Source organism: Acomys russatus, chromosome 3, assembly GCF_903995435.1.
Source record: "Acomys russatus chromosome 3, mAcoRus1.1, whole genome shotgun sequence".
Lineage (NCBI taxonomy): Eukaryota > Metazoa > Chordata > Mammalia > Rodentia > Muridae > Acomys > Acomys russatus.
In genome coordinates, this window is record NC_067139.1 from 75,823,078 (window position 1) to 75,850,082 (window position 27,005).

A 27,005-nucleotide genomic window follows, 5' to 3' on the forward strand; every position below is an offset into this window, starting at 1 on the left:
TCTGTCTGTCTTGCTGATTTGTGTTCATCTCAAAATGCAGCCACACACATTAGTTTGGTTCCATATATATATGTGTGTGTGTGTGTGTGTATTTACGTATGTATATATGTGTGTATATATATATATTTGTATATACATGTATGTTCACAAACACACACATTCCTAAGTGCCTTCAGGAAATGCTTTTGTTTAATTCAGGCGTGGCCTTCTGATGCTTGGGGGTGAGTGTGATACAGTCTTGTGGGAGCTTTAGCTAGAAGGAAACTAGAAAAGGGTTTGTAATGGGCTCCTGTTTGGGACTCTAATCTGGGAATAACAAATGCCTCCATCCAGCTGGGAATCATGCTTAGTCTGGTTTTGTGGGACAGGGTCTCTCTGTGTAGTCCTGGCTGCTCTGAAACTCACTCTGAACTCCCTCTTTAAAAACCTGGCTGGCCTTGAACTCAGAGGTCTACCTGTCTCTGCCTCTTGAGTCAAATCAAGAATGCCTGTTTGCTTAAAACACATCACAGGGCCAGACATGGTGGCGCACGCCTTTAATCCCAGCACTCAGGAGGCACAGGCAGGTGGATCGTTGTGAGTTCAAGGCCGGCCTGGTCTACAAAGCGAGTCCAGGATAGCCAAGGCTACACAGAGAAACCCTGTCTCAAAAAGCAAACAACAACAAAAAAACAAAAACCCACATAACAGGATAACCCAGATGATCCTTGTTTTTTGTTTGTTGGGTTTTCTTTTTTTTTCTCGTTTGGTTTTAGAATTTGAACTTCTTTTTTCTGTTGGAAGAACCTGTCTCCAAAGAGTTCTGACCAGGCCATTATTTAAATTGGCAATATTTCCTGGTTTCAAAACAGTAGCAGGGAGAAAGAGGCTAAGATTTTTGAATCTAAAAATAACAGAGGGGAAAAAAATCCCTAGTTGGCTAACAAAAAAACAAATACAAAGCTGTGTTCAGACTCAGGCCTGAATGCTGGTTCCTCTGAGCCCTCCGGCCCCTGCTAATTCTGAGGATTGAACCCTGGGCTTTGCTCTGCAGACACACCACGCGGCAACCCCAGCTCGGCTGCCTTAACAAGCAAGTCACCACGACGCTTTCCTCAAGCTAAGCTTTTTCTTTGTATCTGGGTCCTGTCGTTCCTTCACTCGGGAAATCTGTGCCACGTCACCTCTGTGCACCGCTGGCTCTGTCACGGGCGTGTGTGGGCCCGGTGTTCTACTTTCTGGGTGGAGATATAACTCCACTGGTGATGCCTTGTGGGCACTTCGTAGTGGTTGGCGGTGAAGGTCTCCTAAGAAGTCACGAGCACAGATCCTGTCTGGTGATAAGAGCCCCTTTTCCGGCTCTTCCCAGTTTCGGTTGTTTTGAGATTCTACATGGAATGTGCTAGAAAGAGCTGGCTTTGAAGACTTACTTATGGCAGTGGTCCTTCTCGGTCACTTCAGATGTTTCCCTGAGGAAACATGCCTTGCCTTAGAAGAGCAGTTAGGCACATCTGCTCGGGGTCTAAGGTCCCCGGCACCCTCTTCCTCCTGTTGGGAGATTCCCACGCTGTGTGGTCTCCCTGCAGACTGAGATCCCTTCCCCTCTGCCGTCCCAGAGGATGCGCTGTGGGTGTCATGTCCCGGCACCTCAAAGGAGACCATAGCTGAAAAGAAGCTGGCTTTCCCACGGGGTCCCTGCTTCTAGAAGCCTCTGCTCTGGGCTCCTGTATCTCAGTCAAAAAAACCCCTCCTGCCTGCTTTCTTCAATGTTCTCCACCGCCTCTAAAACCACTGGCCTTTCAGTTGGTGTTCACACGGACGCATGACTGATTGGCCTTGTTTCTCCAGGGTGATTTTTTTTAATGGCTCCACTCCCAGTAATTTTGGTTTTCCCACCTGCACCTCAGAATCAGCTAAATTTAGGCTCATCAATAATTCAGACATACTTCATTACTCCCCATTTTTTCTTTTTCTTTTTTCACCCCTTCCTTGAGGTTTTCATGACTATTTCTTGAGATTCTCCCTTTCCTGGGGGGATGGGCTTTGGGTTTTCTTGTTTCCTGCCATCTGGTCTCCACGCCCTCCCTGCTGGCTTCCCTTGGGCCCTCGGTGTCCCCTTGGTCACGCAGTTTTCCCAGGGCTATGTCTCGTGAGCATTTATTTGTCACTTCCATCATAGCCATAGTTAGTCATTAATGGCTGTGACAGGACAGAGCTTACTTTTCTCTCTATGAGCCCTACAGGCTCACATGGTTTTTTTTTCCTCCTGAGCGCACACAAAGATTTATTCCCCCGCCCCCCAAAGGCCACCTTCAGTGCTTGTGACATATTGGGTCTGAATACAGAGGGAATGAGTGAGCTGAGGTCTCTGGGAACAAAATGAGGCAACTCCTTTAGCAACTCAAGTGACCTTCCTTAGAGATGGCGCCCAATTCACTAGGTACCAAACAATTATTTTGTCCCTCCTTATTCAGAAATCAGGGCGGCCTAACATCCTGCCACAGACTCGCTTTGCTTGGGACATGCTTTGCTGGGACAGGGCTTCTTAGCCTCGTTGCTAAAAATATCAAAGAACAGGGCTTCTAGCTATACTTCATAGGCTCAGAAATTATTTTTGTTGAGGGACCGACATGATTTGACCTGAAGTAATCCTTAGGGTTACAGGAAATGCTGCTGGATCCATGTTGTCCTTCGCCTAAACAAAAACCAAACACAAAGCACTTGGAGGGTCTCCGCTCCACCGCCTCACTCAAGCAGGGAACATGAAAGGAGACATCTGTCCAGCTGCCTTTTAAAGATGTCCACGGGGAGAGCTTGGGGCCATGTGAGAAAGAGGTCAGGCTCCCAGCGTGGGCCCTGCCCACCACACAGCCTGCACGGCGCGCGGGAATTCAGTTCCAGTTTCTAGCTCTGAGCAGAGGGCATTTGCGCTTCACGCCGTGGCTGCTGTCCCCCAGTGTGTGTAAGAGGGGGTGTCGGGCAGTTTCAGTGATTTTTTTTTTTTTCAGCTGTGGCTTAGGTGGTGTCAGCAGGTTCGTGTTGGTTTTCCCAATCGCTTAGGAAGGAGGCCCTCTCTTTGTGTGCAGAGGCGAGCTTGGCGCGGGATCTCCCAAAGGAATTGGCGGTGCTGCTCGCTGGTCCTGTTGGTCTGTGACAATGGGGTCTCAGCCTGTGAGTATTAAGCAGAACAAAGTCAACTGGATCTTGGGGAAGTGAACCCCGATCCTGGGCTCATTCGCTCCCTTCTTAAGCCACAGCAGCCACACAGTCCACCAGTCAGATTCACCGGAACTGCAAAAAGGCACCTGGGTGCTGCTGAGAGCCACTCCCTCTCTCTGGCCTTCAGTGACTTAGTGCTGCTCTGTTTCATACGGGACACCAGAACCCAAAACAGTGTTTCAGTACAGTTTGGAAGCTGCCCAGAGGGTGCAAAGGGGGAAGCAGTGACCCGGTGAGCCTAACACTCCGACTTAGGTCCCGGAACCGCCAAACAGGGGAAGAGGACGACTTCCTGTACTTACTCCTCCCCCATCAATAATAATAATAACAACAACATAAAAGCACAGCCCGTCCTCTACGATGGCAAACATTTGCCACTTTCCATCGTTTCAAGTTTTGAAATCCTCCATGTCTTAAAGCTAATCGTGTCATGTCTTCCGAAGGCTGGAACATGCAATTCTTCAGTCTCCTGGTACATATGCTTGTTTCCAGGTCATTGCTGTGTTATGCAGTGAGCTCCGTGTTGCTTTTTCTTCTTCTTCAATGCTAGACATTGAATATAGGCCTCTGCATAGGTGGGGTGGGGTGGGGTGGGGTGGGGTGTGGGAGAGACTCCTAGGTAGCCCAGGCTGGTCTTGAACTCCTTACTGTGCTGTCTCTACCTCCCCGGTACTCGATTTACACACAGGTTTCCCAGCCCTCGTCTCACTTGCTGACCTATTGTGCTCACAGACCTGAGCCAGCGCACCGTTCCGCGGGTCCTGGAGCCTGAGCCAGCGCACAGCTCTCCGCGTCCTAGAGCGTGTTTCCTGGTGCACATGAGTGTGCATTTCTTCTTTCCCAGATAGTCAATGGACTCGAGAGATCCTAAGGTGCACGGGTAATCTTGGCAGACGACAACAAATGCTCCTGGTGACACTACAGTTTATACTCGCACCAGTAAGTGTCCTGTTACTTCAGCAATGCTCGACACCGTCGGATCCTAACTACCGTCCTGATATGACAGGCAAGAGACTACTATGAAATCGGGGTCACTGGGGTGTAGTTCAGTGGTAGAGCAGCATGCGTCTAACAGACAAGGCCCTCTGGGTTGGTTCAGTCCGCAGCACTTCACACAAAGTGCCCATTTTCCAGAATACTGGGAAGGCGGGCTGTTTTCCTTCCAGGCTCCCTGTGAAATCACTGCCTCGGGGTTTGTGCATTTCCTTTGGATTGTGCTGTGTGAGCACAGACACGAGTGTTTATCTGTTTATAGTCCGGGTACCCATCTTCAGCCAACCCTCTTACAAATTCCCCTGCCTCCATTTTCTTTTCTGTTTGTTGTTTTGAGACAAGCTTTTGCTATGTAGCCCAAGCTGGCCTCAGACTCATCACCTTCTTGCCCCTCCAGTGATCTCTTCTTCCAATTTTGATTTGTCTTTACTCAATACTTTATAGTGCTGCTCACACTGTAATGAGCATTAGCTTGTGGTATGTATTGTCTGACAGGACCTTATGCTTATGTTTTAAAAAATTAAAAAAGAAAAAAGATTTATTAATTATGTACACAGTGCTCTGCCTGCATGTACACCCACAGACCAGAAGAGGGCATCAGATCTCACTATAGGTGGTTGTGAGGCACCATGTGGTTGCTGGGAATTGAACTCAGGACCTCTGGAAGAGCAGACAGTGCTCTTAACCTCTGAGCCATCTCTCCAGCCCCACTGCTATCCTTTAACTCAGATCATGAGAGCATTTTGCCACTGGAACTTCAGTCCTTGATCTTGGAACTGGGTTGGATGCCTGCGTAAGGAGGTGAGGCTGCACAGAGAGATGGGGGGAGGCTGTGGCCCAAACCTTAGGGGGCAAGTGTCTTGTGATGATCTCAGAAACAGTAGCTGCCCCTACAGATGCGGCTCCAATCTCTTTTGACTTGGTAGTGTTTCCATCATCTCTGCCAGCACCATGCTTTGTCTGTGGTTTTTTTTGAGTAGGGGTCTCACTGTATAGCCTCGGAACTCCTGTAGATCAGGTTGGCCTCTGTGTGCTATGGTCAAAGGTGTGCAAGACGCGCACCACCATACCCAGAAAATGGGAGGGAGGGAAGAATGGGAGGACACAAGGGATGGGATAACCGTTGAGATGTAACAAGAAAAAATTAATTAAAAAAAAAATTAAACTTTTAATTTTTAAAGTTAGGATATAACTTGTTGAAGCCGGTGGGGGGGGGTCTTTATTGTAATTTCATATTAATATTTTGTGCTTTGTTTTCACTCCACTCCCCACCCCCCCTTCAGTGGGCTTCCTGCTACTTGCTGGTTGGCAAAGCTTGTGCCCTCTGCGGCTTGTTACTCCTCAGGAGCATTTTCGGCTCTTCCAAGTGTCCTGAGCGCTGAGTTTGTAATTAGGCAAAAAGCAGAGAGGTGTGAGGCTATGCGTTGATGTGCTAACTTCATTTTACTTGTTAGGAACCAGGAGATCAGAATTCTGCGCTCATGGAATTGTTTTCTTATCATGCATTTGTCACATTGATCCTGGCTCTAAACTTGTTTAGTTCACTGTGCTGGTTTTGTTTGTTTGTTTGTTTTTGTTTTTGTTTTATGAGAAACGGTTTCTCTGTGTAGCCTTGGCTGTCCTGGACTCACTTTGTAGACCAGGCTGGCCTTGAACTCACAGTGATCCGCCTGCCTCTGCCTCCCGAGTGCTGGGATTAAAGGTGTGCGCCACCACACCCGGCTCCACTGTGCTGTTTGTAATCATAAACTTAATTAACATTGAACTTGGACTAGCTCCCGGGGAAGTATTATGAACAATGTCTGACCAGTGAAGCCACAGAAGACTATAATTAGATTTCACGAAATAATGGTCTCAAATTATTTTAAAGTGCTTGTAGTTTTTAGTAACCTAAGCACAAGCAACAGAAGGCTCCAGAGAGGAAGGGGCACGTGACATAGATGCGCTTATCCCCTGGGAAGCACCATCCTGTTTAAACATAGCAGAGGAATTTGCACGCTGGGAAATAAGGTCACTAGATAAGCGGGCTGCTGTTTCCGGTTCTGGGCGGCTCTGCAATGTACTGAGAATCTCACGGCCCTTACCCCAATTTCCCATTTCCTGTTTAGTTTTCTCCTCCATCTCCCCTGATTCTTGAGCTTCCAAACCAAATCCGTTCAGATAAGGCCTCAGTTGATTGGCTGGACTGCAGAGCTCCCGGGAAGGCATGGCTTCCTCACAGAGGGTGGCTCTGCAGGGTAGAAACTGGACCAGTTCCTATCATGCCAGCCTGTCAGGTCTACACCCACGCAGCAGGTCAACTCACCCTTGTCTCTGTGCTGAGGCTACGTGACAACAAAGACAGGCGCTGGTACAGTGGCTGCAGGATGTGGCAAAAAATTGAGCCTGTGTAAGTGGAGGTAGTGCAGGGCCATGCACTCCGGACAGGCAGTCCCGACAGGCGGTGACGTGAAGCGAAGGGACAGAAAGTGCACTCATGCTAAGGATGGTCCCATGTTTCAAGTGACTTGGAAACACACAGTGCAAAAGAAGTTGAAAAGCATGTTTTGTTGTTAGGTTCGCCATTGCTAGTGTAACTAGTGCGGTGCCGTTTAGCTAAGGGCCAGGAACCCAGGCTGGGCCACCTCCCTCATCACTACCAACTTTAAAACCTTTGCCTTTTGCATGTGAGACACTGGTGAGTCAAGAACGGCAAACATCTTTCAAGGTTGCGAAGAAAACGTCTGTGCAGAGTTGACAATGTTTCGGCAGGAGCTTCTAACCGCCCACTAGCCTGTTTGAGAATTAACAAGATTTGGCCCAGGTGTGGTGGCGCACACCTTTAATCCCAGCACTCGGGAGGCAGAGGCAGGCAGATCGCTTTGAGTTCGAGGCCAGCCTGGTCTACAAAGCGAGTCCAGGACAGCAAAGGCTACACAGAGAGACCCTGTTTCAAAACAAAACAAAAATAAGATTTGGAAGGCGTTTGCCTAGTATCCTGGTCCCATCCCCTTGTGAATCACGGAACAGAAACTCAAATGCAGGTTTCAGGGAGGCGGGGGTGTGTGTGTGTGTGTGTGCTAGCCAGTGTCCTAGCCAAGTGCCTTTCTTGGTAGAGGCTGCTGCACCCATCTCTGGGGCTCACGAAGGCTTGCTTTCCACCTGACTGGAGAGAGGGATGGGACCCTGGGTCCCATTCTAGCTCTGCCTTGGTATCCATTAAATACAGCGGGCAGCTCAGAATGTCAAGAGCACGCTTGGCTCTGAGGCTAAGTCTTTATGGACAAATAGCTACAAACTCTCAAGTTTCTAAAGGCAGACACAGACGTGGACAGGCGAAGACCAGGTGCAGGGCTGGGGAATAGTACAGCAATCAACCCAGGCGTCCCGACTCTAGCGGGGGGCGGGGAGGTTTGTGTATGTGTCAAACGACCCTTTCACAGGGGGTCACCCAAGACCACCGGAAAACATAATTCACGCGATGACTCAGGACAGTAGCAAAATCAGCTGTGAAGTAGCAGCAAAGCAATGTTATAGCTGGAGGGGTCGCCGCACTGTCAGGACCGCACTGAAGGGACGCAGCCTTAGGAAGGCTGAGACCTGCTGCTCTAGACACCATGGCTGCCTAGACTCCGTAAGAATGAAGGGGCACCTGGAAGAGACTGCTGGGGACTCGAGCTTTTGTTCCATAGGTCACAGTCATGAGAACCGGGAGCACCGAGGGACGTGCTGCACCAGGATTCACTGCACAACCAGCAGCGGGCAGTGGACACGGGCACTCTGCCCAAGTGGTGACACAGGGACGGATTCGTGTGCGGCCTAAGCACAAGTTTAAGACTTTTAGTGACACAGAAATATCTTATTTCTATTTATTTATTTCCAGACAGGGTTTCTCTGTTGGAGCCGTGGCTGTCCTGGACTCTGTAGACCAGGCTGGCCTCGAACTCACAGTGACCACCACACCTGGCCGCCTGTATTCTGGAATAGGCCTACCAAGTTGTGAGGGGCAGAGGGGAGGAAGCCAAGAAGAGGTACCAGAGCAGAGCCGTGTTCACAGGCACATGCACATGCACAGGCTGATGGAGGCGATGGCCGCACTGTGATGAGGGCTGTACGGCTGTGTAGCAGGGAAGGTGCCCAGTGCAAGTTTGGGGTCTAACTGAACAAAGGGCGTCCCTCAGGGCGTCCCTTAGAGACACAGCCCTTCGTCTGGGACACAGCCTAACAACCCAAGGTGTGGGGAGGATGGAGAGATCAGAAGTACACAAAGAACGTTAAATAAAAGGTTTTGCTTTTATTTAAAATAAAATGCATTTATACAGTCTTTAAATCATGGATCACTGCACAATCCTGGTAAGTCCAGCTCTCCCTGGCGCCCTCCCGGGCGCGTGAGCTAGGGACTGCCTAACTAGCACCAATGGCAGATGGAACAGCGCAGCAGACTACAACACAGGCGGTCCAGGCTGTAGAGTTAAGGGCATCATGGCAAGTCACGACCTTCATGAAGTCATTCTTCATTTAGCAGATACTGAAACTGCATATTAATTACATACTTTAAAAGCATTTAATTAATGCAAGGACGCTACATTTAAGCCATTTCCTAGTTGTGAATAGTTAAAAAAAAAAAACTGTACAATTTTATAAAATTTGTGTTTGTACATTAGTTACACAAAAACGCATACTTCATAGATCTTCATATTGTAACACAAAGGCTGCATATTTTTAGGCAGACAGTGAATATGCTGGTGAACACTAAGTGTTGTAATACAGTTTGGTGTAGAAGTAAACACACAACAACGTACAACATGCTTAACCAAGGACGAAACCCACCCAAGCCCAACAGGTTAACAGTGTTTCCTTCAAGGTCAATGACATCATCGAATACCGAGCATCCACCGCAGACCTGACTTTATGGGAGAAGGGGTTAACTGGCTCCCAGAAGTAAGGTATTTTAAAAGAGGGCATCGAATTAAACATACATTAAACACATGCATTATACATGATAAAACAGACTCCGTAAAGGTTACGGTCGCCCTGGGTAACCTGGTAGTAGATGGCTTGTTGAGCTGTTTCCTGGTTCACCCACTACTTCAGCTTTCAGTTCGTGGCCCTAAGGAACGTGCGGTGCTCCACAGGCCACGTACTGTATCAAGGCAGGCAGCAGATTAATAACCGGGCTTGTTAGTGCACATACTAACTGGTATGGTAAGGCAAGACATTTTTCAGGATAAAATGGTAAATTTCAAGCTCACTTTATTAAGCAGCATATAGGAAATAGCCTTGAAGTTAAATATGGCTGCGGGGCTCCTTCACCCAGGCCCCGCTCACACCCAGCCACTGGTGAGCTTGTAGAACATTTCCTCATCTAAACTCTCGTTTTGGTCTTTCGCACGAGTAGAGAGGAAGATGTAGCCACCGATGAACTCATGGACGACCTTGCAGTCTACTTCAGTACAGATGAAGGACAGCCGGACCTCGTCTGCAAACTCCACAGTCACCTGGGTCAAAGACAAAAGACCCATGGTCTAAACGGTAAGGAAAGCGTGTCAGCCCACCCCGCCCCGCACTCTGCAAATTCTCAAGGGGCCTAAGTCACAAAGGTCCCAAGTGGTCTCTGCTGATACAATTAATGAGAGCGTCTCTGTTCAGGTCCTGGGACAAAAACCTACTTCCTGTGTTTTATTTAACATTTGTTTCAGCATCTAGCCTTTAGGTATCACGCTTAAATATTTCAGAAAGATGGGTTTTTCTGATAGCAAGTGATACGCAATGAATCCATTACATGCCAAACCAAACAGCCTGCTGGCAAGGCGGTTTTATACGATGCCCATGTAACAGAGAAAAGGGTCCCAAGCCACACAGTGGTGCATGCGCCAGGGTTTAGAGACCCCCAACTACTGTTGTGAATGCTGAGCCAGTCACTAAGTGTGTGGGCACGGACAGTAATCTGAGCATAAGCTTCCAAGCAGGAGTATCCCACTTGTGAAGCGCAGGCAGCCTGTCTGCGGTAGAGAGGAGCGCGAAAGCGGCCTAGACACAAACCCCGAGTGCTGTTATGAGAAGGGAGTTAGCTACTGCAGAAAGATAAGCTTACCACTTCATGGTTAAGGGTGAGTGAGAAGTGAGCAGCCCACCCCCGAGTCTACACTTTAATCCTAAAGATTATTTTTCACTATTTATCTTTAGACAGTCTTCTGTGACCCAGGCTGGTCTCTTAATGCCTTGCATTTCTGCTCCTCCCCAAGTGCTGAGGTGACGGGCGTGCTACACAACAGGGCTCAGGAATGTCAGGTAGGCACTCTGCAAGCTACAGCCGTGGCTGTTTGTATGGACGGAGATGACTATTTGGGGTGCCGCGAGTGCTAGCTCACCATTTTGATCTCCCAGTTGACGTTCCACTGTTTCATGTTGCTGAACCGCCATGTCTTGATGGCGTCCCCCGTGCTGGCGTCCATCCGGATCAGTCTGTTGTATGCGATTCCAATAAGCTCCTCTCTCTTGCCGCCTTGAAACCTGTGGTGTCAAGGGGAAGACGCTCAGAACGGGCGGAGGGGTTTCCTCTAACTCTCAAGAGCAACTGAACACCCTGTCATCTTTTAAGCCGAGACAGAAAGTCAGCCACTGCGAGCTGTTAATGAGAACTGGGAGTCTAGGGTACTGTTGTTTCCGGTTAGTGTGGCCAAGCTGGACACGCGTGGACACGGCAGCACACTGACCTCGCGATGAAGTGCGTGATGCCAAACTCGGGCAGAGACTGCCAGGCTTGAATGAATCTCATCTTGGCTTCGATCAGACTCATCTGGGCTACATTCTGATGGGCCTCCAAGATTCTTGCTGTGATCTAAACACAATTAAATGTTTTATTAAACAATCAGACACTATAGATTTTGTGATAGAATCGAGATTTAAAAAAAAAAAAAAGCAAAAATTTTATTATGTGCCCTGTTTAAAAAAAAACTGGAATTAAAAAAACGAAAAACAAACAAACAAACAAACAAACTGGAATTAAAAACTATCTAAAGCTTTGTTTGGGAATACCAATAAAAGCGACAATGTTACTTTCACTTGTTTTTTTGTATCACACAAGAAGCATTGCTGGGATTCTAGTGTCTGGCTGCGGAGTGACGATAAAGTAACACATCCCAATGGAGACACAGATGCCAGTTCAAGTTCAGCAACAATATGCTAGGGTCCCAGTCCAGAGACCCAAACACAAAGAAACAGTCTCATCCATGTGTCTGTGGCAAACAGAACTGAAATAATTTACTTATATTCACTTTAGGATGAATTCTCCCATGGCAGGGCTAACAGGTTGGAGTAGGGGTGGCTACAGATCATGGCTCTGCAATGTTTAATTTCTTTCTCTTTGTAAATATGGAAAACTTACCAAGTCTCTTATATAGCCTGGCTGCAGATGGCAATGCGAGGAGAGAAAAAGGAAGCAGAAAGAAAAAAAAAAAAAAAAAAAAAAAAAAAAAAAAAAAAAAAAAAAAGAAAAAGAGAAAAGGCGATCAGAAAAACTGCAATGAAGCAAAGAAAAGACAAGACTGGTACCTGCAACCCAAAGTTCCAGCAGAAAACCATGCAGAACAAAAGGCCACGCAGGAGGAAATGAAAGCCAACACAAGGGTGAGAACGGAGCCGAGGAAGCAGCAGGTACTGTCCATTTGGAATACACTGCAGATGCCAAGTGTCACTCAGACTGAAGGTGGAAGCTCGGAGAAGGAACCGGGAAGGGGCACATCCCTCCCCTGTGTCAGCTCTCACAGTGAGGGTAAAGCTAATTATTTTAGTAGCAAAATAAGGAATGACTAATCCAAAGCCATTACAGCGTTCTCAGATTTAGTCGATGGCAGGGTGCATGCACTCCCTTTCAGAAGGGAGCTAAGATTGCACATGAGCTCAGGGCTACACTGTGCCTTTGTTTGCACAAAGAGGCAGCAGGCCCTTCAATTACCATCTGCTTTTTGCATCCTTTTTCCTGGAAGGAGAAACAAAAGGTTGCCGTACAGGTCCCTGGGAGCTGCTAAGTTTAGCTAGCATGTGTATAATTTGGGGGGATTGAAACAGATTAAACATGAAGCTATGCTGATGGGTTCCGCGCCCTGGCAAGCGTCACTGCAGGGAACCTTGTGCCTATGAGCACTCAATAGGGACCAGGGCAGCAATGCAAAGGGAACAAGCCTCAGAGGCCACTTGAGAGAGGTGTCTATTGTACTCAGTAAGACCAAGGCCCCAGAACGGTGCTTAACCACAGGCCCACACACTGCTTTCTTGTCTCCGAAGTCAGACCTGAGGATTTTACATCACGTTTTTGTCTACAACTCAAAGACAGGTGCCTGGCACCTGATCTGGAAGTCATCAAAGCACTCAGGTTTGAGAGCTGAAGGCAAATGCGTTCAGTTTTGGAAACTAGCCTCCTCGCAGTCAGCTCTTGGGTGAGGAGGAAGAGTCAGCGCCTCCTCCCTTTCCCTACTTGTCTGCATTCCACAGGGCTCCACAGGGCAGCACTTCCGCCATTCCTGACCACTCACTCCCACTGCCTATCACGCGGGCATAAACAACATGCCTGTCCCTGACACAGCCTCTGAGCTGCACAGCACGGACAGGCCATTCCCGAGGAAAGCAAAACTGTTTCAGACTTGTTTAATAAAGCTGTGTTTAAAATCAAGGAAGGAAATGTTCTGTCTGGACTTTAATGTTTTAAAATTATTCTTGAAAGATAAAAATGAAACTCGATAAAAATGATTTGTTTATTTTAGAGGTCTTCTCTGCTCCCCCACTTGATCTGAATCGCTCCTTTTATGGCGTGCTGTTCAGTGGAGAGAATCCTGGGGGCTCCCAAGTCAAAATTCCCCTGCAAAGGACCTTTCAGGATGTATCAAAGAGCCACTTTCCTGAATAGCAAGCCTTTTATGGTATTAATTTCCAGGACAGGAATTGTAAAGAGAGTGGACAAAGGCAGTGGATTCTAAGTTAAAATCCATCAAGCTTTGTAACCGGGTAAGAGTCTGTTATGGTCTATTAATGGTAAGACACAGATCGAGGACAAACTCCCTCCACCACTTAAGAGAAAATCTTCTGGAAAGGGCTGACTGTGCTTTTCTGTTCTGTTTCCACAGGGGACAAAAGAATCGGACCTTTAAGAGTGACTCCTTGGGCTGGGTAGGACAGGCAGGCAGCACGGCATCCCAGGACCCATCCGACCAGCTTCGCAGACGATCTAACAGGTAGTTTGAAGTGACCCACGCACCCCCCGGCCCCCAACCCCCATTTCCTCTTTTATATTCTACTAAAGCTGGTCTCATTTCATAGGAGCACTTAAAGTGAGTGCACACAATTACAAAACCAGCGGAGCGAGCGCGACGGAGTACCTGTTTACTCTTATATTTCTTCAGGTAGCGAGGGGACACCAGGCACTCGGGATTGATGTCGGTTGTGATCTGCTCAGGAATCAACTGGGGGTCTGGGTTCATATGCTGCATCTTCAGGAAGGATAGAATGTTCTGGACTTCTAGGTTGTAGGAGCTGTCGGCCATGGTCTTGCCTTTGGAGGCTAGTCTGCAAGCTGCCATCCAGTGTGCGTACTGCTTCTCCTGTAGAAGAGAAACGCTGAGGGAAGAAGTCACCAGGAGCTTGGGACCCAGGGTCAGACTGCAGGGACAGCTGGTCAACTCACACAGGAATCGGAGTCAGAGAAAGGTGAGGCTCATGATTAACTGGAAAACTTACATTGTCACAACGAAGCCAGATTTCATTCATGCCTTCTGCAACTGGAATTAGGAGTTTTATGTTGAATTTCTGGCCTGAAATGTTTACATCGGGGGTAACTTCACATCCTGTAATAATAAATTTAATTATAGAAGTGCATAGAGGAAATCCTGAGCCAATATAAGCGCCTCCTTTTGTGGGGTCTTAATATGTTGAATTCTGACACAACATTTTAAGAACACCTCTATTTAGTGGATGGTGACCTGACACAGCTTTGGCACTCAAACGTGACACACTAGACTCAACAGTTCAGAATTACGTACCTTCATGAGATATAATAATCCAAATGGCTTCTCTAGAATCCAAGAGGCATCTCCACCCCTGAGTAAATGTTTATTAAAGGAAAGGGCACTTTAGGAAAAGTCCGCTGTTCTTTCCAGGAACATCATTACCTAGAGTCACCTTGTAAGTCCTTTTGTAGAACTTTCCAAACAAAGGAAAAGTTGTGTGGTGGAATTAAAACAAATGTGTGAGTATGCGCAAGGTGATTTAGAGTTCATAACTCTGTAATTGGTCCTTAAAAAAAAAATCAAGAACTAAAACCAGTGAGCCAACCATAGCAAGTGCTTGCGTTTCCCACATCAGTACCTGTAGCACGGATCCCCTGGATTCATTCTCCACAATCTAACTATTTGCTCTCCAATCTCCTTATCCCCTTCTCTGCCCAAAGGACCCTGCATGGGAGTTTCTCCAGCGCCTGCCTTCGCTCCACAGGCCTCCCAGGCTTGATTTAATTTGGCGTTCAGGGGGAAAAGGGAGCTCTCCCAGGGTTCCTCTCTGCGCCTTGAGCGAGACCCCATGTACACCATGACATCCACACCCTCACGGCACAATAATCACAGGCAACCTCCACCACCTCTTCCCCCTGAGCCAGTGCACCCATCAGGACAAAGAAGTGAAGAAGCAGAGGCCACCAAAATGACAAATGAAGACACATAACTCCATCCATAGCCCAAGTGAATCAAAGATACAGCTAGGGGCTGGAGGGGACATGGCTCAGCAGTTAAGAACGCAAAAGGACAGGAGTTCAGTTCCTGACTCACAACTGCCTCTCATTCCAGCTCTGACACCTCAACTCCTCAGATACCTGTACACACACAGACACACTTCAAAATGAGATTAAGCTTTAATAAAGCTTAAAAAAAATAAAGCTGAGCCCTCAGCAAGGGTGGCTCAGGCTGCAGTTGCAAGCCCACAGGTGCTCAGTAAGAAGGCATGGAGGACTGACAGAGACATCTCGGCTTCCCTCAGGAGCTCGGGAAGAGCAAAAGTGGTGCACGCCTTTAATCCCAGCTCTCAGGGAGTTTGAGAACTCTGTGAGTTTGAGGCCAGCCTGGTCTACACAGCGAGTCCAGAATAGCCAAGGCTACACAGAGAAACCCTGTCTCAAAAAACAACATCAACAACAACAGTAAACAAACAAACAAAAAACCAAAACAACGGAACACCTGGGTGAGGGAGGGTGGGGCTGTACCCCCAGAGGCTATGGCCAGGGACACAGGCGCAGCAAGCTGACCAGGGCCAGCCTGTGATCACAGGTGAAGAACAAGCAGGATGCCAGTGACCAAGGGAGAGAGCGGAAACGCAGCCGTGGTGACTCCCTACCTCTGAGGTTCATCTGATGTGCGGGTGTGCCACTGGACTCCTCTCGGCTCTTATAGCAGGAGATGGATGTGTCTTTGAAAGTGCACCAGTACTGCTTGTACCCTTTTAAGGTCAGCTTTTTGGGCCTATATGACAAACAGAATTGAGACAATACCACTTTGAAGTAACTCTGTCAGGGCTACATTTTAGCAGCTAAATTTCTCAAGTGTTGAAAAACCCAAGGCCAATTTTACAGGGCTGACATCATCTTGCTTTGGCCAGTCTTTGCTGGTCAAGATTGCAGGTGAGCACCCCACCCTTGTCAGTCTACTCCAGAGGATCCCACACAGCGAGAGTTGGAGAGCCCACAGCCCCGAACTTCTCACTTAAGGCTGTCCACCTGGAAAGGGCCCTGTGGACCAATATGTAAACAGCATGACACGGATGTGCCACCTCAGTGCCGCACACAGAAGATGACACTGAGGGTAAAGTGTGGAAGGAGGAGGAGGGTGGAGACAGTGATGTTCTGAACTCTTTTTTTGTTTGTTTTTTGAGACAGCATTTCTCTGTGTAGCCTTGGCTGTCCTGGACTCCCTTTGTAGACCAGGCTGGCTTCGAACTCACAGCGATCTGCCTGCTTCTGCCTCCCGAGTGCTGGGATTAAAGGCGTGCACCACCACTGCCCTGCTGACATTCTGAACTCTTGCCCTTGTCTTAGACGTGTTGCCTGCCGCGAACTATGGGATTATACGCGACGGTTTCGCCCAGCACACAGCAGGAAGCTCCACATCTTTGTTTCCCATCTGCCTTGCTGCTCAGCTGTAAATTTTGAAGATTAAAGGTGGACTGCTTAAAGTCTAGAAAGATTCACTGGCACCTTAGAGGAAAGGGTCCAGGAGCACATGAGCCTAAGGGGTCTAGAGCTCTGAGTGAGGAGCTAATGCCGGCAGTCACAGGGCACTGTGTGAACCCACTGGGGCCAGCCACTATCTCCAACTATATGATACAATCAGCCTTGATCATTTTATGATCAAGTAAAGCAACGATTGCTGTGGTTTTAATGTAATGAACATGATTATTTTAATTTCAAGTATTTAACTGGTAAATCTTACAGAGTTGTTTTACAAATAAATTTGACAAACTTACTGCAGGCTTTAGAATACTATGAACATGACTGTACAACTGATAGATTTTCGTACTCACTTGAAAACTTTAATATAGTCAGCAAGTTCTGGAATTGAAGTAATGTCACCCTAGGGAAAGAATTGAAAGATACACTCCGGTTATATGGTATCACAGAACTAACAGACATTTGAACAAAATGACAACTTGTACAACCCCAAGACCTGGTTGCTGCTTCTAAACACAGCTGAAACGGTCGCGGCAACACAGGGAGAGAGTAAAAACGCAACGGCAGTGAGGAGAGTGTGTTTTTCAGTGATAAGTCATTCATTAGCTTTAAAAGTAAGCAGTATTGCTGTACGTGGTGGTGCAGGCCCTTAATCCCAGCACTTGGGAGGCAGAGGCAGGTGGATTTGTAAGTTTGAGTTGGTCTACAAGGCGAGTTCAGGACAACGGGCTGCACAGACAAACCCTGTCTTGAAAAACCAAAAATAAGTTATTGTGAGACCTATACCTCCAAGTAAGCAGACTACCATATGAATCTTTTTGTTTGTTTGTTTCAAGACAGGGTTTCTCTGTTTAGCCCTGGCTGGCCTCAAACTCACAGATCCACTTGCCTCTGCCTCCCAAGTGCTAAGATTATAAAGGTGTACGCTACCACACCTGGCTTTCTGTGACATGATTATGCTTTCCCCTGTAGAAATGCCTTCCTACCATTTGCAGAACTAGTGGAGGGATGGGATTGGGGGGGGGGGTATGGGGAGAGAGATACAGAGAAAGATATCTTCAGTGCTGGAAGCTCTAGCTACTGGTAACACTATTTCCTCAGAAAAGGTTTCCTGGGCTGAACAGTGAGACCCAGGAGTTGCTCCTCCCACCACAGAAAACACCCCTGAAACTTCCTGGTACTCTATGACTGACTTCTGTGAAGGAGCTACCTTCCAGGTACCTCATCTGGCAATGGGAAACCCACACAGAGGCAAGCCTCGGCTAGATCCACCCTACCAGAGGCAAGCCTCGGCTAGATCCACCCTACCAGAGGCAAGCCTCGGCTAGATCCACCCTACCAGAGGCAAGCCTCGGCTAGATCCACCCTACCAGAGGCAAGCCTCGGCTAGATCCACCCTACCAGAGGCAAGCCTCGGCTAGATCCACCCTACCAGAGGCAAGCCTCGGCTAGATCCACCCTACCAGAGGCAAGCCTCGGCTAGATCCACCCTACCAGAATGGTTGTCGTTCTCCCGCCTTCCAAGGTGATCTCCAGGTCGGAAAGGGCAGCATCAACTTCGTCAACTTCTTTGTCACTGTTGTTTAAATGATTTTCTGATGTCATGATTGACAGCTTATTGATATGATACTGAAACCACAATAACATGTTGTTGAAATGGCTGTTTAGTTGCAGAACTTTAAGATGAAATTACTACTTGACTCTATATTGGATTTTTTTTTTTTTTTTAATCATCTGATTTGCAAAAATAAAGTGTCAGGGCAAGAGGGCTGGAGAGGATGGCTCAGGGGTTAAAAGCACTTGCTGCTCTCACAGAGGACCCAGGCTTGGTTTCCAGCACCCTACATGGCAGCTCATAACTGTCACTGTCCTCTGGTCTCCACGGATACTGCACGTACATGTGCACAGACAGAACTGCTGATGAAATACCCATACACGGAAAAGTCAGCAAGGAGAAAGGGCACGGGCTACCGCAGCTGGCCTCAGTGTGGCCTCCCTGCTCTCGAACACTGAACCAAAGCAAACACAGGCCCCGCACGCACACAAATGGCTCCTTGGTGCAAAGGGGATTTGCAGTTCTGTGGGAAGCCATGTCAAATTCTGCCATGTCAGAAATCCTGTGCTTAGGCTGTATGCTGTGACCTTCAAGTTGCTGACCTTTACCTCATGAGGTCTTGTGTTCTAGGTTATCCTTGGACCTTTGAAAGAAGGAGGGAAGTCCCAACTTGGAACCACCCAGAGGGTCAAGTAAGTTCTCACAAGGAACTACTCAGAAAACTAGGGAGTTCTACAGGGAGCGATTCAGGCTATTGTATTCTTGCCCGGGGGCTAGGGTGAGTGGGATTAGAACAGATCCTATTGACCTTGCTCTCTCTCTATATTCTTACTAGCAGGACATTAAAGCGAATCTTTATCAGAAATTTCCTGACTTGATTCGTGATTTCTCGCGTCTCTGTATCCTACTCTCAATCCCCACTCCCTCTTTCAGGTGAACCCTGATTCGATTTTCCCCGCGGGCTGGACCCGACACAGCTCCACACCACATTTGCATGAGCAGAGTCTGAGTCGCCTCTGTTGTTGGTTGCTTGGTTTCCAGGGCCCGGAACAGGGCCTTGGACACATGCACGTCCTGTGAAGGTCCAGGCCATGCACGAAGTCTTCTGGGGGGTGAACGAACTCGCTTGCCTTACATCACTGGAGAAATCCACCCTCACTGCCCTACAACCCCAATCACTCTGGATAAAGGTGCCGCCATTATAGCCGCAGGAGAGGGCGGAAGCTAGCTCCACTTTCCTTGGTTCCAGATTCAATGTTTCAGTCTCGGCTACCTAAGAATAGGAAACTGTTTCCATGTGTGATCAGACAGTGTGCGGTGCAGAGAGGCCGCCCTTCTAGCTAGCGAGGAACAGTCTCCGGTTTAGAATTTTCTAAGATGTAATATAGTGGATTCTAAGTACACTCAGTGGCTCCGAATACTAAGTCTGCTAAGTTTTGATTCAAGCTTGAGACTTTGCACAGAGATCAAAACATCTGGCGTAGCTGCAAGTCAAAGCGTAAGCAGCTCTGAACTTGTGAAGAACCGATTTGCCTGATGAAGTCTGTGAGGACAGTCAGTGCATGGGCCAAAGCCTATCACCAGTGCCCTGCATTTCAGGGCTCGGGAGCAAACTTTCTGGTTATACGAGGTCTGCAGACACTGTGAGGCATGGCCCCAGATGTTGAGAATCATGTGTTTAAAACGCAGACACCCAGAGACCCCGACTGAACTACTGTGGCTTAGCCTGCAGTCCGCATTTTACAAAGCACTCTGGCTGTTTTGGACACAAAAGCCCTTCAGAGTCCACTGGAGGAGTCTTGGCTAAGAGCAGACCACAGAGTCTAACTTTGCTTCTGGAGGCAACTACAATTCATGCATGTATCTAAAGGTTTCAAAAACTATCTTATTAACTTTGTAACTTTTTAGTCTACAGTTTATCCTGAATTTTCTTTTTTTCTTGCTAGGGTAAGCTTATTTTACAGAGGATCTGGGTGGCCCAAGGGCAGAACAATTCAGGGTGTGGGCTATAGGCTCCTCACCATACTTTCTTTATACTGTGTTTTCAATGGTAAAACATTAGCAGAAACGCGAGTCCTTCCGAGCACGGTCTCAATGGGGAAGAGCCTGCCTTCCTCTTCCCAAAGTTTGCTCCTTCCACAGCCTGCATGTCAGTCTTTTGGATTTGTACTCCAAAACTCCATTATATCTGGACTCTAAGATGGTCCAAGAGGGCTGTGCTTTGAGGCCCTTCACCTACCGTGACTACACTCTAACTAGATCCTGCTGTGATGTTTGTCAGCGGTAGAATGCTTGCGAAGGCTTTTGGGCACAAACTCTAGTACAATACTAAAACAACAGAACTATAGAAGATCAATGCCATACAGTAAAATCTACAGCCATTAACAGATGTCTTATGCTTATTTTTGGCACACAGAGGTGAGTCTGTGTCCAAAGTGCAAAAGATAAATTTAAAGTGTCACTGAAGTGAGAGATGACCAATGAACTGTACAGACTTAGCTCAGGAAATTCTCCAGAAACTTTAAGATTCTTCATCTCTCTAGAACAAATGATGAATTCATCCGTTGGCAAAAAATATGCCTTACGCTGTTCTGCCTTCCAACAGAGACTCCGGGTTGTCACTGCGAACTTCCTGAAGCTTTGGTACATTTGGAAGGCTGAGAGCGTTTTTGTGTTCTGAGAAAATAAGTAAAGTCTTTACAGTGAGAGAGCTTCTTCACTGAGGTCAGGCTTGCCTCTCTTGCTTCTATTGAAAGAATATCAATTGCCCTGGGACCTTAGGGAGGACTAGCATCCCATCATAAGGCAGGGACACTTGCCAAAGCCCCACTCAGACATACTGAAATCAAAGAGAAGCAATCTGGTGACAAAGGACCTCATTGCTTCTAAGAACTCTGATTTGTCTAAAGCCATTTCGCTAGAGGGTGAATCAGTAATGGGAGTGTAGATTATTAATTTTTTAATAAGTACCAGTATAATTTGGAAGCATGTGGTATCCAAGGCTCACATTTGGAAAAATACTAGTTTAAAGTAATATTAGCTTTCATTTGATTATTAATATTTTTAAAAATTATGTTTATCCTAGTCTCTTGAACTCTTATTACTTAAAAATCATTACTTCTGACACAGCCAGGGTGAAATGTGCCTCACCATCAATTTAATATTGTTAGTATTCTATTTCCAAGAGAAAACTGAGTTAACTTCAAGTTAGTGTATAGAGAGAGGGAAAAGAGCAATTCCCCCACAAGGTTCAGGAAAATAACCAAAAGTATCATTCATTCTTAAATATTTTAAAGCAAAACAAAAGTCATGTTTTACTTTCCTAAGTGTCCACTTTCAATGTTTAAATTTTTCATTCACTTATTGTGTCTGCAAGCATGTACCACACAGTTTTGCACATGGAGGTGAGAGGACAACCTCGAAAACAAAGAAACAAACAAAAACAAGCAAGCGAGCAAGCAAACAAACAAGGGCAGTGGCAGCACACACCTTTAGTCCCAGCACTTAGAGGGCAGAGGCAGGCTTGCTCTGTGAATTAAAGGCCAGCCAGGTCTATAGCAGTAGTTTCAGGACAGCAGGGCTACACAGAGACTCACAGAAGCCCCCTGCCTCTGCCTCCTGAGTCCTGGGATGAAAAGTGCCACTATGTCCAACCTCAGAGGACAGCTTGGGAGCTGGTTCCCTCCTTCCACCAAGCAGGACCCTGAATATCAAACTCAGGTTAGCGCCCTTGGTAGCAAGCACCTACCTGTTGAGCCATCTTGCCAACCCAAAAAAGTGCTACTTTCTACATAGCAAACAAACAAACGCTCGGACAATTACCACACCACTCTCCTCCCCCCGCCCCCTGCAGAGTCAATGGGTTCTTCCGTCTACCTGCAAGGCTGCGAACATCATCATCTCTTCTTCCGTGCACTCAATCTCTTCCAGGAGCAGAGCCCATTTGGCCTGCTCGTACAGCTGATTGATTCTGATGGCGTCATACTGCAGAACAAAGGAAACATGGTCTGTAACATGGTGCCTTCAACAGCAGGAAGTTCCCGACGACAGGTGGCTCAGCAGTTCAGAGCGCACTGTGCTATGCGGGAGAACCGAGCTCAGCTCCAGCCTCCGTGTGAGACGGCTCACAATTTTGCTCGTGATTCTAGCTCCAGGGGGTTCAGATAGCTCTGGCCTCTAGGGCCACCTACAATTACATACATCTAAATTTTAAAGTAATACATCTTTTAAAAAAGTATTCCATGAGCGTTTTACTCTGGGTATGTGTGTACACTAACTGCACGCCTGGTGCCTGTTGGGTTGCCTGGAACGGTTATTATAGACAGCAGTGAGCTGACATGTGGGTGCTGAGAAGTGAGCCCCTGTGCTCTGCAAGTGCTCTCAACCCTGACCCATCACTCTGCCACCGCGTCCCACGTTTCAGAGACAAGGGTCTCATTATGTAGCCTTGGATGGCTTGCTATCTAGACAGACTAATCCTGAACTCAGAGAACTCCTGCCTCTGCCTCCTGGTAGTTGCCATTAAAGGCACACGCCACCACACCCAGTTAAATACTTTTATTCTGCCCACATGTGTGCCTGCAGGCCAGAAGAGGGCACCAGATCTCATTATAGATGGTTGTGAGCCACCATGTGGTTGCTGGGAATTGAACTCAGGACTTTGGAAGAACAGACAGTGCTCTTAACCTCTGAGCCATCTCTCCAGCCCCCTAAATACTCACTTTTAAAGCATGGCAAAAGTGAATGTAATAGTTTTTTTAGTCTTTCATTATCAAAATAATTAATTCTAAAAAAGGAAGATATCTATTAGTGTTGTATATAACTATAGATACATCTAATTTTCCAAGGAACAAAAGGGGGTCACGTAGCAACTGTCTGCTACAGTTTCAATGTAAGAAATCTAACCTGAAGCGGGGTGTGGGCACACGCCTGTTATCCTGGCACATGGAAGGCTAAGGCAGGAGGATCCTTGATTTCTGGGCCATCCCAGACTGCACAGCAAGATCTTGTCTCAAAAACAAACAAACCCTACAAAACTGAGTACTGATACACCCTTGTAATCAGCACCCAGAGCCTAAGGGACTCACAAGTTTGAAGCCAGCCCAGGAAAAAAATTCAAACAAGGTACAAATAGAATGCTTTTTTGTTTTGTTTTGTTTTTCAAGACAGGTTTTCTCTGTTACACAGAGTCCTGCTGTCCTGAAATCACTTTGTAGACCAGGTTGGCCTCGAACTCACAGCGATCAGCCTGCTTCCGCCTCCCAAGTGCTGGGATTAAAGGCCTGCACCACAACCCCCTGACTAGAGGTTGTTTTTAACAATGTTGTTTTTGACTTGCTACAATAAAACCCAGTGATAACAAACTAACTATTTTGGGAAATACTTTGCTCATGGAAGAGAAGCCCTGAAGAGGTAGGTCCTTGGAAGGAGGAGCTATTTTAAGTATCCAAAGCCGACAGTGCATACACATGTTTGAAAAGTATGTTTATCTATGTTATTAGACTGTCCACTTAATTATATTAGCAAAAAGTAATACTCTTAAAATGTTAATCAAACATTCCACTCCCAACCTACAAGTTAAAGTAGATAAAATGGGGCCAGAAAATATGTCTTTTATAGTTCTATTACATATAGTTTGCTTTATATGTGTTATGTAAAGGATTATACAAGCAAATAATGAAAGACACTAGATTAGAGGTTCTCAACCTGTGGGTCACAACTCTGGTGTGTGTGTCAAATGACCCTTTCACAGGGGTCACCTGAGATGATTGAAAAACAGATACAGTCTATATAGAGAATAGAGAGTTCCAGGACACCCAGGGCTACATAGAAAGAAAAACAAAAACAAAACCAAAAAAAAAAACCAAAAAACAACAACAACAAAAACCCACATAGAGCAATCTATGTATCTACCTCCCTACCTACCACCAATCATACTGGTGTTTTGCCTGCATGTATGTCCGTGTAAAGATGTTAGATTCTCTGGAACAAGAGTTACTGTGAGCTGCCATGTGGGAGCTGGGAATTGAACCCCAGTCCTCTGGAAGAGCAGTACTTTTAACCACTAAGCTATCTCTCCAGCCTCAGAAAATTATTCTTTACTTTACAATATAGTTGCAGGAGGTAACCTTTTTTTTTTTTTAAATCATCAGTATCTTTGAAACACACATCAAAGAAAATATAATTACTTAACAAAGAGAGAGAAGAAAAAGTTTAAACATGGTTTCCAACCTAGGAAAACACCAGATTTATTCAGAACACAAACACCTTTGCCTAAAGGGCTGGGTTTTGAGTGTTGTTCAAAACTAGCTACAGTCTCTTAACACTCAATATGAGAAGAGGAATAGAGGCTGAAAAGATCCTTTAAGTCCTCGGTACCTTTGGATTCAAATCAAAAAAGCTGTAGTACTTGAAGCGGAGCAGCAGCGCCTCGTTCTCCTTCACGTCTTGCTCCATGAGGGACCTGGAGGAGTCAAGCCACCTGCACAAAGTGGACACGGGCACTGAGGAGCGGGGAGAGCACAACCAGCCAGCCCCACCCCACCCCCGCCAGGGGCGCCTGCACTCCCACCCGGCCGGGCCTGCTGCTGCATGCCTTTTTAAGACTAATCCCAAAACTCGGAAGGCAGAGGCAGGTGGATCTCTGTGAGTTTGAGGCCAGCCTGGTCTCCACAGAGATTTCCAGGTCAGCCAGGGCTACACAGAGATGCCCTGTCTCAAAAACAAACAAAACCAACACCAACCCAAACAACCCAAAACTTACCCTTGGTTGGTTTTTGCTTTATCAAGAAGAGCTTGAGGCTTGAACATTTTTGCCAGTATTTCTGGTGATGGTACTGGCTGACTGACAGCAAGTATCCCAGGATTGCCTTCTGACAGGGCACTGTCGCCAAACCAGGCAGAGGTTGGTGACAAGGGGCTCCCATCGTGAGCATCGTACGTGGGCGTCATTGTCTTGCTGTAAAGCCCCGGGCTTGAGTATATGCTTCCTGGTAAGCGAGAAGAGGTGGCCGTGAGGAGCTGGCCAGAATCTTAGTGCGGCAGCGACACACACCACGGCAGGAAGCACACTGAGCCACAAGCTTAAATCTGGAAGGAAAGCGTCTCTGTGCATTATTTACCTGCCTCAAAACACGGAAGAACTCCGCTCGCACACTAGAACACACAGTACCAAAGCGTGACAGTGTAATTAAGTTGGCAGAAACTCTGAGGAAAAAGCCACTTGAGGGAACTAGGAAGTAGGGCTACAGCTGAAGCGCGCAGACCGACACTGTGTGTCACTGCGGTGAGGCTCACCTTTCAGAGGTCCAATGTAAAGGACATCGGTGCCTACAGGAAAGGAAAGACAGCGTTCAGAAGGCAAAGGGAAGGCTACAGCAGAAGACGAGAGAATGAAAAGGCAGCGGGAAAACAGGAAGACAGAACCGTGAGGAAACGCATCCAAACCTCGGGAGCTCCAACATAAATACAACGTCTTGTCCAACTGGAAGCGACACTGCGCTTTAACCAAGAACAGCGTGACTTGTGTATGTACAGATGGACTAGGAGAGTCAGGGCGCCACAGCGTGACATGTCTATGTACAGCTGAACTAGGAGAGTCAAGGCGCCACCTCACTGATCTCAGGACCCGTCGGTGACAGGTACAGTAGAGGCTACGTAGATAAAACAAAGAAGTCAATAGAAGCACTGTTCTGTGGTACATCTGGTCCTGTCCTGGCTGGTTGGTTTGTTTGATCTTGGTCCGGGCTGTCTCAAACTTACGGTGATGGATCCTCTTGACTCAATCCCTCGCTATAGTCACGATTTTTATAAAGAAAATGTGGAATTGCTATGACATTGTTACTGGATGGGAAAAGAAGAGTGGCTCCCACTCTCCCCGCAGCTACCTAACTGAAGACGTGCTTAGGAGTCCTCTTCCCTCCCAGCCCCACACTGTGAAGAAGCTACTCGGAAGGACTTTCACTGAATATGAGCGAGTCTTGTCGGTCATCCACAGCGACCTGTGCCTTGTGTTGTGATCAAACCACCTGTGGATCTGAGTGCTGGGAGGCAGAGGTCTGAACTCTGCTCCGGCCTTTAGAGCAGACACTGGGACACAGCTTGAGGCATGGTTCACTAGGGAAGTCATTTTCAAACTTAAAATCATGTCGCTTCTGGGTAACGGTGACTCACACTTACGAAAGCCGGGGATCACTCCTGCCCCCCAAACCTGGGCTGAGATTGGCTCTGCTGTGGGAGTCCACAGAAATGCAGGCCAGGGAAATACTAGCTTCTAGGCAGAAGCTTGTTTATTTAAAATAATTGTTGAATAAGCCTTTCCCCAAGAATGTCAGAATTTTGACCTTTTCCACTCCCCTTAGTACGACGCACCTGAATTACTTAGAACTGAGTAGAGTTACAGTCGACCATTCCTCATGGCGCTTCCAATACAGAAAGTATGTTTAACAGCGTCCACCCAGGCTGCTTCACTGTTGTCTGTATTTTACATATCACAGTCCTATTTGTCTGATGGATACTACAGGATTGTTAATTGGTGTCCCAACAAATCTGTTTTCACCCTGGAGAATAAGCTGAGGCACTGAGGCTAAAGGGCTTGGTCACAGCCAAGAGCTGGCAAGCTGCAGAGCCATGCCAGGCACCAGCCGTCTCGGCTGCCTGCACGCAGTACAGCTCACACCATTCCTGACTCCTCTGTGTCTGACTGCTCAGGACCTTGGTGCCCTGGCGAGCGAAGCTTCAGCAAATAGTTTTGTGCTTATTTCCCAATTCTGGTTGCACTGCTGGGTCAGAGGCACACATAGTTTAAATTCCTTCAGGCCCAGCTCAAAGGCTAACTCAGCTATCTTGTTTTCCTATTTGTTTGTTTTCTATCTATTTCAGGCAGAAATCAAATGCAGAGTAAGATGAAGTAGCAGATGTAGCCAGCAACAAAATATGGAAAGATAACTTAAAAACTACGTAGAAGTGGCCCAGACATCACCGCATTCTAGGCTGTCACGCTCAGTCCTCTACAGATACTGAAGGCCTCACATGGCTCCTGCGAGGATTGCTGTATTAAGACACAGTAAAAGGGCC

General features: G+C 47.2%; 1 protein-coding gene across 1 annotated transcript in view; it reads right to left on the minus strand.

Annotated features, from left to right (window-relative positions):
* Positions 1 to 9,494: 9,494 nt before the first annotated feature.
* The window catches only part of Fermt2 (FERM domain containing kindlin 2), a 78,724-nt gene continuing 61,213 nt past the window's right edge, over positions 9,495 to 27,005 (minus strand). Inside the window, exons 5-15 of the mRNA XM_051142934.1 lie at positions 24,694 to 24,919; positions 24,309 to 24,411; positions 21,807 to 21,914; positions 17,870 to 18,004; positions 16,729 to 16,778; positions 15,547 to 15,671; positions 13,903 to 14,009; positions 13,545 to 13,766; positions 10,887 to 11,011; positions 10,542 to 10,683; positions 9,495 to 9,668 (exon numbers count right to left, since the gene is read on the minus strand). Of these exons, the coding sequence (XP_050998891.1) occupies positions 9,495 to 9,668; positions 10,542 to 10,683; positions 10,887 to 11,011; positions 13,545 to 13,766; positions 13,903 to 14,009; positions 15,547 to 15,671; positions 16,729 to 16,778; positions 17,870 to 18,004; positions 21,807 to 21,914; positions 24,309 to 24,411; positions 24,694 to 24,919 (1,517 nt within the window). The remainder of the gene's footprint in view (positions 9,669 to 10,541; positions 10,684 to 10,886; positions 11,012 to 13,544; positions 13,767 to 13,902; positions 14,010 to 15,546; positions 15,672 to 16,728; positions 16,779 to 17,869; positions 18,005 to 21,806; positions 21,915 to 24,308; positions 24,412 to 24,693; positions 24,920 to 27,005) is intronic.